The sequence below is a fragment of the Natator depressus genome, chromosome 11 (assembly GCF_965152275.1).
Source record: "Natator depressus isolate rNatDep1 chromosome 11, rNatDep2.hap1, whole genome shotgun sequence".
In the NCBI taxonomy this organism is placed as follows: domain Eukaryota; kingdom Metazoa; phylum Chordata; order Testudines; family Cheloniidae; genus Natator; species Natator depressus.
In genome coordinates, this window is record NC_134244.1 from 69,946,201 (window position 1) to 69,961,858 (window position 15,658).

At 47.5% G+C, this 15,658-nt stretch overlaps 1 protein-coding gene across 2 annotated transcripts in view; it reads left to right on the forward strand.

Annotated features, from left to right (window-relative positions):
- The window catches only part of ASB18 (ankyrin repeat and SOCS box containing 18), a 40,182-nt gene extending 25,621 nt beyond the window's left edge, over positions 1-14,561 (forward strand). Inside the window, exons 3-5 of one of the 2 annotated variants that reach the window (XM_074968158.1) lie at positions 2,633-3,137; positions 7,439-7,552; positions 12,631-14,561. In XM_074968158.1, the coding sequence (XP_074824259.1) occupies positions 2,633-3,137; positions 7,439-7,552; positions 12,631-12,816 (805 nt within the window). In that variant the 3' untranslated portion in view covers positions 12,817-14,561. Of the gene's footprint in view, positions 1-2,632; positions 3,138-7,438; positions 8,771-12,630 lie in introns of those variants that run through there. The other variant, XM_074968157.1, reaches the window with a different exon arrangement.
- Positions 14,562-15,658: the final 1,097 nt, after the last annotated feature.

Here is a 15,658-nt window from a genome sequence, read left to right on the forward strand (position 1 = left end):
TAACCTTGCCTGTACCAGTGGACGCGGGTCTCCAGGAGCACCTACTATGTAGTGCCCAGAGCCCTTGCTGTGTAGGGGTGGCACTGGGAGGACTGGCTGAAGCATCGTTGCTTCACTGCTTGTGGCTCCCCATCCATAGGAAGAAGAAACCACAGCAGGCTACACTGACACAGCCAGACCTGATCATGGCCCAAGGCATTGCAACCAGGCACTTACACTCAACATTTGTAAAGTGCCTGGGGTTGGTATTGAGTGTGAACCTTTCCGACCAGTGCCCTTCCTTTCTCCTTGTGTGGACAAGGCTCTGGACCTTAGCCCAATGTTTGCACTTACAGCAATCAGCCAGAGTCACAGCCTTAACTTTTAAACAGCTGGGGATAGAAGACTCTTTCACATAAGCCAAAGAAGACCACCTTTCTCCCCGTGCCTGGAAAGCACTTGTGGGTGGCTGTGTGGACCATAGTCCCAAAAGCTGCAGAGGTTAGCTAACTGCTAGGCACAGCCATAGCATGCAGGAAGCGAGCTGCTCTCACCTTGCTCCAGTGTTAATAAGGCTGCAGATTTGGAGGATTATGCAAATAGTACCCCAATATGCATGCTTAGTGAATATGCATGACCACATTTCCATAATCCTCTCTAACACCCCCCTCCCCTATGCTCCTCCTTCCTCCTTGACAGGTTTCAGAGTAGCAGCCGTGTTAGTCTGTATCCGCAAAAAGAAAAGGAGGACTTGTGGCACCTTAGAGACTAACCAATTTATTTGAGCATAAGCTTTCGTGAGCTACAGCTCACTTCATCGGATGCATTCAGTGGAAAAAAACTGAATGCATCCGATGAAGTGAGCTGTAGCTCACGAAAGCTTATGCTCAAATAAATGTGTTAGCCTCTAAGGTGCCACAAGTCCTCCTTTTCTTCCTCCTTGAGTTTCACCTTCCCCCCTCACCCCTGATTTTCCTGTCTTGCCTGAGGCAACAAGACCTTTTCCCCTAAGATCTGGCAGGGCCAGGGGATCCCCCCTTCTCCCTGTGGAGTATTTTCTGGGGAGGGAGAACCAGAACCTTGCTCCCTCCCCATCTGCTCATCTGCTGATGAGCTTCCTGTCTGCCCCCTACTCTGCACCGCAGCCTGCTGTCCCCACCCCCACCCCCCGCTGACCAGCTGGCTCTGCAGGGAAACCATAGCTGTTGGGTAGCTCTGCCAGGGAGACCCAGGTCCAATTCCCTACTCCCCTACAGCCTTCCTCTGTGGCCATCGCTTCGCCTCTCCTTGCTGCAGGTCCCCCTCTGTCTGGGGATAACAGCTCTGCACTACCACATGAGAGTATTGTGAGGATAAATGCTTTAAACGCTGAGGGGATGAAGGACATGTAAGTACCTTGGATAGATAAGGGAGAGGGAAGCAAGGAAGCCATCCCTGCCAGGATGCAGAGCCTTTGGGATCATTTCAGGCTCCCTCTCTGGGGTTCCCGAGAGGTTGCCTGAAAAGCCCAGCAGAGGGGGCTGGAAACTGGATGTCTTTGGAGGAGACTTACCAGGTCTGATGACTCACAGCTTTTAACAACCCCTGTTTGAAGAACAGAGGGCGCTCTACACTGGGCCAAGGGGTGTTTGCCTCAAGGTGAAGTCACCAATGCCGTGCTGTCTGCCAGGCTCCGAGAGCTCTGCCTGCACATCACCCTCAGTGCTTATTCTGAGCAGGCTCCCTTGTGTGTGGAGCCCCTTCCGGACACAGCAATGTGATGATGCAGCCTGGTGCTGGGCTCCCTATCCTGGGTGGGACGGTGTCCGAACCCCGGTCCTGGCCACCACCCCTTTCAAAACACAGTTATCTCACCCACTGATTTGACCACAGCATCTACCCCCATTTAATGCCTCCATTGTCTCTCCTTTCCTCGCTGCATCAAGCTTAACCTTCTTGTTCTCCCTTTCCAGACCCTACAAACCACTCTGTCTCAGACCTCCTCTCAGGTCACATCCCAGCCCACCCAGGATGCCCGCCTCGTTCCTTTCTCCAGTTTCATCTCTATGCTTCCCCCCGCTCCTCCACACCACCCTCAATACACAGGATGCCCACACAGCGCTGGCTTGCCAAGCGTCCCCCACTCCCTCCTCCAGTACTCGCCAAAAGACTCATTTCTTCTACACTGGCGAAAAGTAGCAAGTTAAGAGTGTTTTCTAAAACAGCATACACCCCATTTTTACCCCTTCTGGTGGCCCAGCATGCGCTGGCTGCCTTGCATCTGCCACCATCTCAGGCAGACACGGCTGATTTTTCTGTGCGTTGCTCTTAAAGAAAACACAATTTACAGTACATTTCAGTTCTTTTTTAAATAAAGGCTGTTCGTATGAGCGTCGGCACCCCGTCAAGGTGGGCCACCCCAGCCTTAACCACATTGTTTCCATTCCTTCAACCTAGTGTCCCATCATGCCAATAGTACCTAAGTGAATTAGGAGCACAAGTCCCATCAGAAGTCAGTGGAGGCCACCCAAGAGCTTATGGGCTGGTAGATCTGTTTTCTCTAATCTTAGCGGTCTCGTTAATGGGAGGTGGCAAAGATGGCCCAATAATAACCAAGTCAAACAACTCAGCTTCCATTTCTCCTTCAGTAAATGGCCATGTCACTTCATTACAGATGTGCGAAACTGCTGGTGAAGTATGGTGCGATGGTTGATCTACCAAGTGAAGAGACACAGGAGACACCCCTTCACATAGCAGCTAAACATGGCCTCTATGATCATGCTCTCCTGTACTTGAGGTACGGCGCTAGTGCGGATAGGAAGAACAGTAGGGAAGAAACAGCACTCAGTGTGACTTGCGGACAGGCAAAAGAACAAGCGGAGCAAGGAAGCTACTTGCAGGTGTGCAGATTGCTAGTAAAGTACGGAGCAGATGTCAACACCACAGATGAAGAGGAGAAGAGTCCACTCCACAAAGCCTGCAAGAATGCCAGTCACAGCTTGGTCCAGTTTTTGCTGCAGAATAAAGCGGATGTGAATGCCATTGACTACAACGGAGTCTCCCCCCTGTCCTGTATCCTACAGACTGCAGCCTTCAAGCAGCAACTGAGGCCACATCTCACAGTGCAGACATTGCTGAACCATGGCTCCCAAAAAATCTGGCCTATGGCCTTCGGGAAGGTACCGTCTCACGCATTGGCTAGAGGCAGAGGCAGTTAGCCAGCTTAAATACCAGCAAGCCTTTTCCAAGGGGATCGGTAAAGGGCTACAGTAAGGTTGGCCAACTGATTGCTAGTTCTAATCCAGGCCAGTAATGGCTGAGGGCAGTTAGCAGCCCAGGGCTGTGCAGTGGCCTATGTGAAAAGGATTTGGTGGTTCAGGCAAGTTTTCAGCGGACAGGAGTTCACATCACAGCACTGGCATCCTTGTTGGCCATCTCAGCAGAGACTGACCTGCTCTCTTAGCCCCCTTTGAAGTGACCCTTTTGGCTGCGGTGGGGCAGTGAGGGCTGAAACTTGCAATGTAACTGCCTGTATTGTCCCTGGTCTGTAACTAAGCAGAGGAATTAGCCCTCTGAGGCCAGCCACCCAGCACCTTGCCTGAGCACTAAATTCACTCACACGTTTCTTTTAAAGAAGGGAGGACAAAGCCTCTTTCAAAAGGCCGATGTCAGCACTCAGCTGGCTGCTGAGAGAGTGGTGAGCAGTTCTAGTCAATGTAGGAACGGGAACAATAAGCTAATAGCGCCCCACTCACCTCGCGTGTAGTGACAGTGGGTAACATTTTCAACAGCACCTAAGTGACTTAGGCTCTGAAGTCCCATTTTCAGAAGTGACTTACTCCTCATTTCAAGTCACTGGAGCTTTGCAAAATGGACTTAGAAACCTGAGCTCCACTAATTTGCAATGAGATGAAGGTTCCTAAGTCACTTTTGAAAATGGGCCTTGTAGCAGGGTCGTATGGGAAAAACCCAGGAGATGGGCAGGCGCAAGCCCACCCACTGCTAAAGGCCCCTCCCCCAGCCTAGCGGGAGGGACCACTGGACCCAGGGACCAACTTATTATGGGGGACAACTAATGAAAAACAGGGACCGGAGTGAGGGTCAGAGGTTCAAAATGAGGATACCGGATGAGGACACCGAGCAGAGAACCCTGGACAGCGCCCACTGCTCCTCAAAGCTGTCAAGGGAGCCAGCGGACACTGCCCAGTGGAACTCTGCCCGGATGCGTGAAACTAGGGAGGAACGGAAATAGGCCCCGCAGTCGCAGAGCACTCCCTTGTCCAACATCCTCCTCCTGGTATTGTAGATGGAGACTTTGGCCAGAGCCAGGAGGAGGTTGACGAGGAGATCTCGCAACTTCATGTGGCCAAAGAGGAACAAGTGTGGGGAAAAGTGCAGCCAGAACCTCAACAAGAGGTTTGTAGCGGGGCGGTCACCCGTTCCCAGCCCAAAGGGGTTAAAAGCCAGCCTTTGGAGAGGGCTGGGGCTGGGAGCCTTAGGCTGGGCTGATTGGGAGGCAGCCTCTGCTGTGGCTACGCCCCAGGCAGACTCGGCTGGCCCTATAAAGGGGCTGTTGGGCTGAGGCTCAAGAGACTCTCTCTAGCTTGTGAGAGGGAGGGACCTGGCTGCAGGGACCTAAGCAGAGTACCTAGATTGGAGCGGGGCTGGGGAGCTCCAGCCAGGAAAGCCCCAGGCTGTGGCCTAGTATTAGCCCCAACAGGAACTGGGGTTGCAGGGGACAGCCCAAGGTTAGACAGAGGCAGCAGGTCCAAACCCAACCTTGTCTGTGATGAGTGGCTCATACTGCAGTCTGCCCCAGGGCGCGGGGGCTAGCTGGTGACTGGCAGTAGCCTACAACTGAGGCAAGGTAGGGATAGGGGGTGGGGGTTCCCCAGGGAGGGGAGACCCTGCAAGTGAGGGGTTACTGCCAGAGGGCAGCACCCCAACGTACAAGGGGTACTGCGTCCGGGAGGGACACGGGGGCCCGGCGTAAATGGAACACCGGCCTGCAGAGGGTGTTCCAAGGCTGGAAGTAGAGCTAATTCCCAGGACCCCAGCAGGAGGCGCCGCAGGGGTGAGTCCCACATGCTTACAGGCCTGAAGAGCCTAAATCAACAGAAGCGCTTTGGAAAACGTTCCCCAGCATGATAATAGTGACTGTTAGTTTCCATGTTGAGAGGGAAACATTTCTTGCGGTAGATTTACATCCTTTTCTTAAGAAACTTGTCATTTGAATATGGCACCCAAAGCAGGTTACAAACTTTAAATACGTTGCCAACACATATTCAGTTAACTTACATGTTGAGGACTAAACATTTCCTCTGGGTAACTCCAGTGAAGAAAACGGAGTTACCCTAGATCTTAACCTGGCCCTAGAAGGCTTCTGAGTTATGAACTCTGTCCCATGTACACAGGCTACTCTGTGCTCACACATGTGTAGGAAGAACCAACAGAGCTGGGAGCATTTAGCTGGTAAACTCTAAGCCAGGTAGGGCATCAAATAAAAGCTCTCAAACTGCAGCAGGATGTCAATTTTTTTCACAAAACAAAAAAAAAGCCCAAGATAAATTAAACAGGTAAACCATGTCCAGCTGCTTGGCCCCTTTCTAGGACCTTCTCCCCTGAGCTGGGGGCCTTGTGCAGGTGCCTACCTGCTCCTTGCAAGCAGCTAGAGCTGTGTCCGCATTTAGCTGCTTGTTGGCCTTTGATCTAAGGACTAGGTGACCTGCAGCTATGACCTGAACCCTGGGAGGCAGCTAATTAGTTCCTTTGGGGACTTAAAGGACCATCACATCCCCTGACATAAACAAATAGTTCTGGGTTTGGGAAGGAGGCAAGGTTGGGTTGTTCTATTTATCCATCTGTATCAAAATCTGTGATGTTCCTCCCTGGGGTAACTTCACTGAAGTCAGTGCAGCTACACTAAGAATTCATGTGAACAACTGTGTACGGTGTGATTTTTTTTTTCTTTGTGCCCAATTCAGCACTGCGTTAGTCCAGTCTGATGCTGGTGTGCCTCCACTAAGGCTTTGTCTACACTGGAACCTGAACAACCAAACTTTTTGTCAGTCAGGGGTGTGAAAAAAACACCCCCCCGAACAACAAAAGTTTTGCTGATGAAAAGCATCGGTGTGAACAGCGCTCTCCAGCCGACAAACAGCAGCTGCACTGCGCGCCTTTTAGCGGCACGGCTGCAGCACAGCCGTGTCACTGAAAGGTGCGCCGTGTAGACATAGTCTAAGTCACACAGTAGTGAATCACACCCTGTATATTTTTTGCCGCCTCATTTGGGGCCTGACCTTGAGAGGCGCTGTGTGTCTCTCAGGATCAGGCCCTTAACGTCACACATCATTTGGCTTTAAATCACATTTTAATGAGCAATGTTGGTCACATGCGGACAGAGGGTAAAGTTTTCAAAAGTGCAGGGGCTTATTGCCCTCCATGTTTATGTTAATTAAATACATGCTGGAAACTTATTTCAGTGATCAGAGAGGCTCCTATCCTGCTGAGAATCTTTCATTGGCCTTAGACACCTAAGTCATCTAGACACTTCTTAAAATTTTACCCAGCGTGCTTTGCTTTGTAAAGGGATGACTTTTTGATGGCCTCTGAAAGTGCTCAAATTCAATCTGATTTGAGAGGGGGGAACCTTTCACTGGGATCGTGCTGCCTGGAGTAATGAACATTAAAATGTGAATGAAATGCTTTGTGGTGATGGGTGTATGAAGTCTATAGGAGGGTAAGGGGGAAAGGGTTAGGATAGGCTGAAACTAGCTCTGTTGTGGAGGCTAAGAAACAGAGTGCCCGATCTATCTAATCTATCACAGAGCCATGGCATAGCAACTTGGTATTGTTGTCATCAGAGTAGTCTTGCTATAGCTTTGCATTTCATTGATTTTTACCTCAAAGCATAAAGAAAATATTATCCTGGCTTATGTACAAGCAAAGAGTGTAAACAAAAAGCAAATGGTTTCAGAGTGGTAGCCATGTTAGTCTGTACCAGCAAAAACAACGAGGAGTCCTTGTGGCACCTTAGAGACTCACAAATTTATTTGGGCATAAGCTTTCATGGGTTCTGATGAGTGTGTTCTAGCCCACAAAAGCTTATGCCCAAATAAATTTGAGTCTCTAAGGTACCACAAGGACTTCTCGCTGAAAAAGCAAATGGTGCATCCAGTGAAAATAACCTCACAATAAAAACAAGCCTTCCAATGATTTTTGCATATGAAGGAGATTTAGGGACTTGCTACAGAGCAGAACTTCTTCTTTTAATGTTGTGTGCACCATTCCCAAGTGCCTTGGCTAAGTTTACACAGATAATTAGGCTGTCATTGGTGGAACCTCTCATCCTTTCATCTAGTGAGATGATGAAAAGTGAAACCTCCAGTCGTCCCATTTGGGATTTTTAAGAGTTTCAGCACTGAGTGTACAGCACCCCCAGTGAAACCTCACAACATCACCTCTGCATTTGTTCTTCTAGGTGCTGAGGTCTTGTGCATCTGTGCCAGAGATCATTGAAATCCTCTTCAATTCCTACTCTCAAGTCCCCATCTCCGAGCAGTGGCGGGAGGCTATTCCAGAGGAGATATTTCAGGTAGGAAAGCTGTGGGCTGGTTTCTTAGATAGGCATATAGCCAGTGGCACAGTTTTGCCTCCTAAGGCATGGGTTCATATCCCACAGTGCCTGAGGCCGTGCCATCATGAGACCTTGAGCACTGCAGGTTCCTTCCCACACCACTCCCACCATCAGAATGGTTGCCTCTTATACCTACCCTGCACAGATGTAAATAACCAGATAAGGTGCAAGGCAATGAAAAATCGAGCCCCTGCTTTGCACCCAGTAGCTTAGGATCCTGCTCTAAAAATGAAAATAGCCAAATGGCATCAAGGGCAAGTACAGTTTCCAGCGGACGGCACAGATGGAAAGGAGCAACTCCAAAATGAATATTAAACTTTGTTAAAACTGACCTTAAAAAAAGAATGTTTACTCTGGGAACATTTTATATAGAACAGACCTAAATTTCATCTCTTGAGTTTTACACTGGATTAACGCCATCAGTTCAAAAAGCGTTACTCCTGATTTACACCAGCATGAGAGCACAATAAAGCCCAACGTGGTAACCAATACGTGCATTTGTGACATCACTTCCCTGCAAGTCCTGCACTGATGACACAGAAATGAGTGGCAATGGTCAGTGCAAATCCAACCATACAAAGTTACAATCAAAAGGGCCAACAATCAACCACTTGTTTTGAATGTTCTTTCCAGTTTTCTCCATATTGAGAATCTGTACAAATCCTGTCTTTTTTAGCTAAATGTCAGTTTTAAGAGAGAGGGTCAGAATAGCTTCAGTTTTCATTTGTTTGTTTTTTTAAATGTTGGAAAGTAACAAAAATAATGGCGTGGCAGTGAATAGCTGAGAGTAAAGGGAAATACACTGAGTCCTCTAGGTCAGTTCTACCTCCGATCCAAGCTGGAGGCAGCATGGTACAATGGGTGTGGCACTTACCGAGGACTCAGGAGACTGGCTGTGCCACTGACCTGCTGCGGGACCTTGCACGAGCCACTCTGTCCCTTCCCACCCCTTGTCTAGTTAGATTGTAAATGCTGTGGAGTGAGGACTGTCTCTTTACCATATGTTTGTACAGTACCGAGCCCAATGAGGTCCCAATTTTGGTCTGCATCTCTAAGCATTACTGTACTAGAAATAATTGCACACACAAAACCCCTACATTAAAGGAACATTGCAAAGGCAAGCATTCAATAGTTAGGCAATGCCTGGCAACTTTAACTCAACCCCTTTTGGACATATGCATTAAGATAGTCTTCATTACATACTATTTTTTCTACAGGACCCTTGCCAGGCATACCTATAATAAGATTAATAGTGATCAAAAGTTGTTACCCTCTGATGCCTGTTTGTGAAATAAATAGATGGTCTCAGGCCAGCTACTAGTATGCAGGTTTCCACATCATGAAACCATTTGCCTTTATGTAGCAGGGAAGCCAAGGACTGAAATCTGAACGACAATCTCGTTCCTAGGAGAGATTCCTCCAGGTCCCAGCTGAGGTTACATTGGTGTGAAGAGTGGGGGAAGCACTTGCACTTCTAATGCTGTCTCTCTGCCATGGACATACAGAGGGGTCTGGTCAAGCTTGTCCCTTTCATACGTGCTGGATTCACTCAACAAAATTTAGAAGTTCAGGAAGAATTCAGTGTGAGCCGTTTTGCTGCTGTTTCTAGAAATGACGTTGTCCCTTTCTGGTGAGATTTGTGAGAGAACACTGAAAAGATGAAATACTGAAGAGTGAAGATGGCAGAGACCCTGTTAGAACATGAGATGATTATTGCAGCTTTGCAGCATTGGTATACAGAAACTCATGGCACCATGATCCCTAGATAAGAACATAAGAGTGGCCATACTGGGTCAGACCAAAGGTCCATCTAGTCCAGTATCCTGTCTTCCAATAGTGGCCAGTGCCAGGTGCCCCAGAGGGAATGAACAGAACGGGTCATCATCAAGTGAAATCCCAGTTGCCCGTTCCCAGCTTCTAGCAGAGGCTAGGGACACTTCAGAGCATGGTTTTGCATCCCTGCCCATTCTGGCTAATAGCCATTGATGGACCTATCCTCCATGAACTTATCTAGTTCTTTTTTGAACCCTGTTATAGGTCTAGATAGTTTGCACTAGCAATCTCTGACATATGGTCTTAGGATGACAAGTTTATGGAGGAGATGATATGATGGGGTAACAAGATTTTGGCAATTAATTGTTCTTTAAATATTCATGGTAAATAGGCCCAATGGCCTGTGATGGGATGTTAGATGGGGTGGGATCTGAGTTACTACAGAGAATTCTTTCCTGGGTATCTGGCTGGTGAATCTTGCCCATATGCTCAGGGTTTAGCTGATCGCCATATATGGGGTCAGGAATGAATTTTCCTCCAGGGCAGATTGGAAGAGGCTGTGGGGGGTTTTCGCCTTCCCCTGCAACATGGGGCATGGGTCACTTGCTGGAGGATTCTCTGCACCTTGAAGTCTTTAAACCATGATTTGAGGACTTCAATACCTCAGACATAGATGAGAGGTTTATCGCAGGAGTGGGTGGGTGAGATTCTGTGGCCTGCGTTGTTCAGGAGGTCAGACTAGATGATCATGATGGTCCCTTCTGACCTTGATATCTATGATAGCTATATCTGAGTGGATATTATAGCATCTGAGCACCACACAATCTTTAATGCAGCTAGCCTCACAACAGAGGGGGAACTGAGACATAGAGACTGTAAGGGAGTCACCCAGGGTCTCACAAGGAGTCCATGGCAGAGCTGGGAACACAACCCCGGTCTCCAGGCTGCAGCCTTAATCACAAGGCCACCCTCCCTCCTGCTCTATCTCCTCAGGGAACGTCTACATTACAGTCTAAGATGATATTGCAGTTCAGCTAGGGATACCCACACCAGATTCGATCTAGCTAGCAGGGATAAAAACAGCAGTGTAGACACAGGCGTTGACTTTTCATTGTGCCAGGGGGTGCTCGACCCCCAGCTATTCCCACTCCACCTCTTCCCTCAATGCCATACCCCCACCCCCACTCCAACCTGCACCACCTCTTCCTGCCCCATTCCGCCCCCTCCCCTGAATGTGTCCCATCCTCACTCCTTCCTCCTCCCCCGCAGCCTCCTGCACACCGCGAAACAGCTGATTGCAGTGGGAGGGAGGCGCGGGGAGGGAGGGGGAGGTACTGATCTGTGGGGCCCACGGTGGTCAAGAGGCACTTGGGGGGGGTGGAGGAGAGCCGATGGGGGGCTGCCAATGGGTGCTCAGCACCCACCATTTTTCCCCGTGGCTGCTCCATCACCTACCATTTTTCCCCGTGGCTGCTCCATCACCCACCATTTTTCCCCGTGGCTGCTCCATCACCCATGAAGTCGAGACATATGAGTGTAGATGCAACAGTGTGATCTGTACATGCCTGCCCAGGGACCCTGGATATGTACTCATGTGCCACCACATCTTCACTGCCACTATTTTTGCCACGCTAGCTAGATTAAAGCTCACCCAGGTATTCCTACCCATGCTCCAATCAAACCTCCGATTTACCCTTAGATGTGCTCTCATCCCCTCTCCCCGCTCAGTCCTGCGACCGTGGGTCAGTCCTCAAATATTCTGAGTTCACACTTGGCATAGGTCAGGGAAGGAAGGCAAGAGTGGCTCTAAGCCCCCGTTACACCCGTCCCAGTCCCGGAGAGCCACTGCACAGCTCTAGCTCCAGCTAGCACCAGCCAGTATTGTTCCCTAGGGACTGTTCCTTCAGCCAGAGCTCAGTGAAGCATACTGCACTCTGACTCCCCCCTCTCTAGTTCCCATCATGTCTCCTGTTACCTGGAACCCCCCTCCCTACTCCTAGCCAGCCCCATTATGCCCCCTGCCTAAGGAGGCAAGTATCAGAGGGGTAGCCATGTTAGTCTGTATCCTTAAAAACAACGAGGAGATCGGTGGCACCTTAAAGACTAACAGATTTATTTGGGCATAAGCTTTCATGCGTATTTCATGCATCTGAAGAAGTGGGTTTTTTACCCATGAACGCTTTTGCCCAAATAAATCTGTTAGTCTTTAAGGTGCCACCAGACTCCTTGTTTTTAAGGAGGCAAGAAGGGGCTGGCATAATGCCCCATACCAGGGCAATCATCAGCTGCCTCTTTATGGCAGCATTCAGTCTCTGCACTGCTCCTGTAACCACAGCAGAGATCTATCATTTGTTGGTTGGTGTATTTGTGAACTGCTTTGAATGGATGCAGTACCTCGCCCCCTATTTCTGTTGCTTCCTTCCACTAACAGAGTTGCTGCTTAGCTCACCAATTTCAGGCCTGTGGTTTCTGTGTCCTCAGGTAATAAGAGCCAAGCTAGCTGCTGTGGGATAAGGCTGGGGTTTACAAAGCACAATCCTGGCCTTTGTCAATCTTTTGAAAACCCCCAGCCTTGCCCCACAAAGTCAATGGGGTCTGGGCACCAAACTCCTTCGAAGCCCTAGGGCTACAACATTTAAAATCTCCACCCCTTCCTTTTCTGGGGGCACATCAAATTGTTAGACAGGGAGACCAGGCTTCAGCCCAGCTAAAATCTCACCCTTGTGTGTTTACAACTGGTGGATGGCAGCATATAGGCAGCAATGAGCACTACAGTGGCAGTCGTTGATTGTTGCTACATCCTTTGATCCTCGTAGATCTACCCCAGCCACACTTGGAAAGAAAAAGAAAGCTGGCGTATAAGGGCTGTTCTCTGTGCATTCTGCAGTTGTTTCTACCAAGGATTAAGCAGCCATCTTAGAAGCTCCATGCCCCCTATACTTCGAGTCAGCATGCTAATGCTTTATGAAGAATTCTGCTGTCAAGTATATTTAAAATCACAAAAAAATAAAACTGTTTTCCACAATGAGGTGTTGTACCTGCAGAAATTTTGTGTGTCCTTTCTGATGGGAATTACTTTTGTAGGTGTGTTTCATCTCAGAGAATCCTACCAGTACCTAAACTTCTTAACATGCGAACAAGTTTCGGTAATGATGTTACCTCACTTAATCTAATCATGCTATTGATTTTCAGTTTGAAAGTTCTCTGTTTTGTCTAGCTTATCCAAAAACTGAATTCAAGGTTTACTCTCTCTTGCTTTACAGATGCATCTGCCCTTTTACGAATCCTTTTTCATGCTGTCATGCACACCTCGGGGTCTGCAACATTTGTGCCGTTGTGCCATTCGGAAAAAGTTTGGCATCAAATGCCACTACCTTATCCCTTTATTACCTGTGCCCAAACCCCTACAAAACTACCTGCTGCTGGAACCTGAAGGAATACTGGTTTGAAGTGCTGTCCTTTTACTAACTGATCCTCAGGAGTATATCACAGTATATTTTGTGTGTGCCTTTAGAATTAGAGATCTGTCATTTCTATTATAAATAATTGTTTTTCAGGGATTTACACTGTAACTTAAAAATTTGCTTTCAGTTGAAAATTTGTATGGAATGTTTTTTAATCACATTATATGTTCAGGTTACACTTATTAATAGTCTATGAAGGGTTAACAAATGAGTAATCGCTGTTATAAGCATATTACAGACATGAGTAGTACGTGTTACAAAAACTTAATTGAAGTCAATGAGATGACGCATATGCATAGTGTTAAATTGGTGTAAGCATCAGCAGGATCTTACCCATGTGCACTCCTAATGATTTCAGTGGTATCACTCCCAGGAGTAAAGAGAGCCAAATTTGGCCCTTAATAGAGTCACTGCTGTAACCTTTGGCAGAATGCTCAAACTGATGAGGATAACCTATAATATAGAAAGGCTTGGCAGAATTCTATTTTTTTAAATCATTTTGATAGATAATATCAGTATTTATTTTTGAGCATCTTTTTAGATTTTATATATGTAAATTTTCATGGTTAACCAACTTATGGACTTTAAGCATTTTTTATCAATTAAAATTTTCAAAGTTGCAGGAAATTATGTGGGGGCGGACAATTAATTAATGACAGTGGCTGTTAACATTCAAAAAGTCAAAGCATTATAAGCCACTCAAGCACAAACTGTCAACATCACATGTCAAAATATACAAAGCCTTAAATCAGGAAATTAGCCTTATTTTTACTATTCATTTGCTAGTCCATTTGTAACAAGCCTAATTCTAAACTCTAAATTGCTGGACTTTGACTCTAATAAGTTTTCAAGCAACATTTGTCTGTCTTTGCCTATCTGTAAATTTTGATTATTATCAATGGAAATATTTTTTCATCACTTTGTGTGTGTATGGTGAAATCAGCATTTACTGACATTTGCCAATAAAAATCTAATTCTTCCAAGCCTAAATAGAGACTAAACCCTATTAGCATTTTAATTGTCCTTTAAAGACCAGGCTGTGGCTGAAAGCTGGCTACTCTACATACACACAAACTTTTTCTTTGATTCCTATATTAAAATTAAAATGACTCCATCCTACCACAGGCAGCTTGCAGTATCTCCAAAGATGCTCTTGGCACCACATGTGAGTGCAGCTCTGCTCTGAGCATGTGTCACGATGTACTGAGCCTAATCACATGTCGGGGGCCCTCTGATCACGCTGGTATGGACTAATGCAGGACTCAGCTGGGGAGTGTTTGTTTGAAAATTAAGGGAAGACGTTTAGGATCCTTTCTAAATCTATTTAATAAAAATTTAAAACAATAGTGTTCTGACCAAAACATGGAGCGTTAGACTAATGGCCGTTGCCCTCTCCTTAACCCTCTTACATTCAGGCACTGGAGCAGGGATTTTCAAAGGACAGCCAGGTGTCCAGCTCCCAATGAGTTTCACTATTTCATGTCTGCCAATGGGAACTGGGCACCAACCTCCCTTAGGCTCCTTTCGAAAGCATCCCAGCCTACAGCAAATAGGTAAGTGTAGGTGAAATCCTGGCCTCATTGCCATCAATGGCCAAAAACTCCCACTGATTTCTGTAGGGCTAGGATTTTACCCAGTAAGTGGGGATGAACTCAGAGATTCCAAGGCCAGAAGGGATCATTGTGATCATCTAGTCCAACCTCCTGTATAACACAGGCCAGAGAACTTGCCAGAATTAATTCCAGTTTGCCTACAGCATGTCTTCTAGAAAAATATCCAATCTTGAGTCTTGAGTTAAAGATTTCCAGTGACAGAGAATTCACCACACCCCATGGTAAGTTGGTCAGTGGTTAATTACCCTAACTGTTAAAAACTAATGCCTTAGACCAGTGGTTCCCAAACTTGTTCCACCGCTTGTGCAGGGAAAGCCCCTGGCAGGCCGGGCCGGTTTGTTTACCTGCCGCATCCGCAGGTTCGGCCGATCGCGGCTCCCAGTGCCTGTGGTTCGCTGCTCCAGGCCAATGGGAGCTCCTGGAAGCGGCGTGGGCCGAGGGACATACTGGCCACCACTTCCAGCAGCTCCCATTGGCCTGGAGCCGCGAACCGCAGCCACTGGGAGCCGCGATCGGCCGAACCGGCGGATGCGGCAGGTAAACAAACTGGCCCGGCCCGCCAGGGGCTTTTCCTGCCCAAGTGGCGGAACAAGTTTGGGAACCACTGCCTTATAGAATCATAGAAATGTCAGGCTGGAAGGGACCTCGAGAAGTCATCAAGTCCAGTCCCCTGTGCTGAGGCAGGACCAAGTAAACCTAGATCATCACTGGCAGGTGTTTGTCCAACCTGTTCTTAAAAACTTCCCTGATGGGGAGATACCACAACCTCCCTTGGAAGCCTGTTCCAGAGCTTAACTCCCTTAGAGATAAAAAGCTTTTGCTAATATCAAACCTAAATCTCCCTTGCTGCAAATTAAGCCCATTATTTCTTGTCCTACCTTCATTGGTCATGGAGAACAATTGATCACCGTCCTCTTTATAACAGCCCTTCACATATTTGAATCAGGTCCCCCTTAGTCTTCATTTCTCAAGACTAAACATGCCCAGGTTTTTTAACCTGTCCTCATAGGTCGGGTTTTTCTAAACCTTTTATCATTTTTGTTGCTTCCTCTGGACTCTCTCCCATTTGTCCACCTCTTTCCTAAAGTGTGTCACCCAGAATTGGACACAGCTAAGGCTTCACCAGTGCAAAGTAGAGCAGAACAATTACCTCTGGTATCTTACATACAATACTCCTGTTAATACACCCCAGAATTTTAGCCTTTTTTGCAACT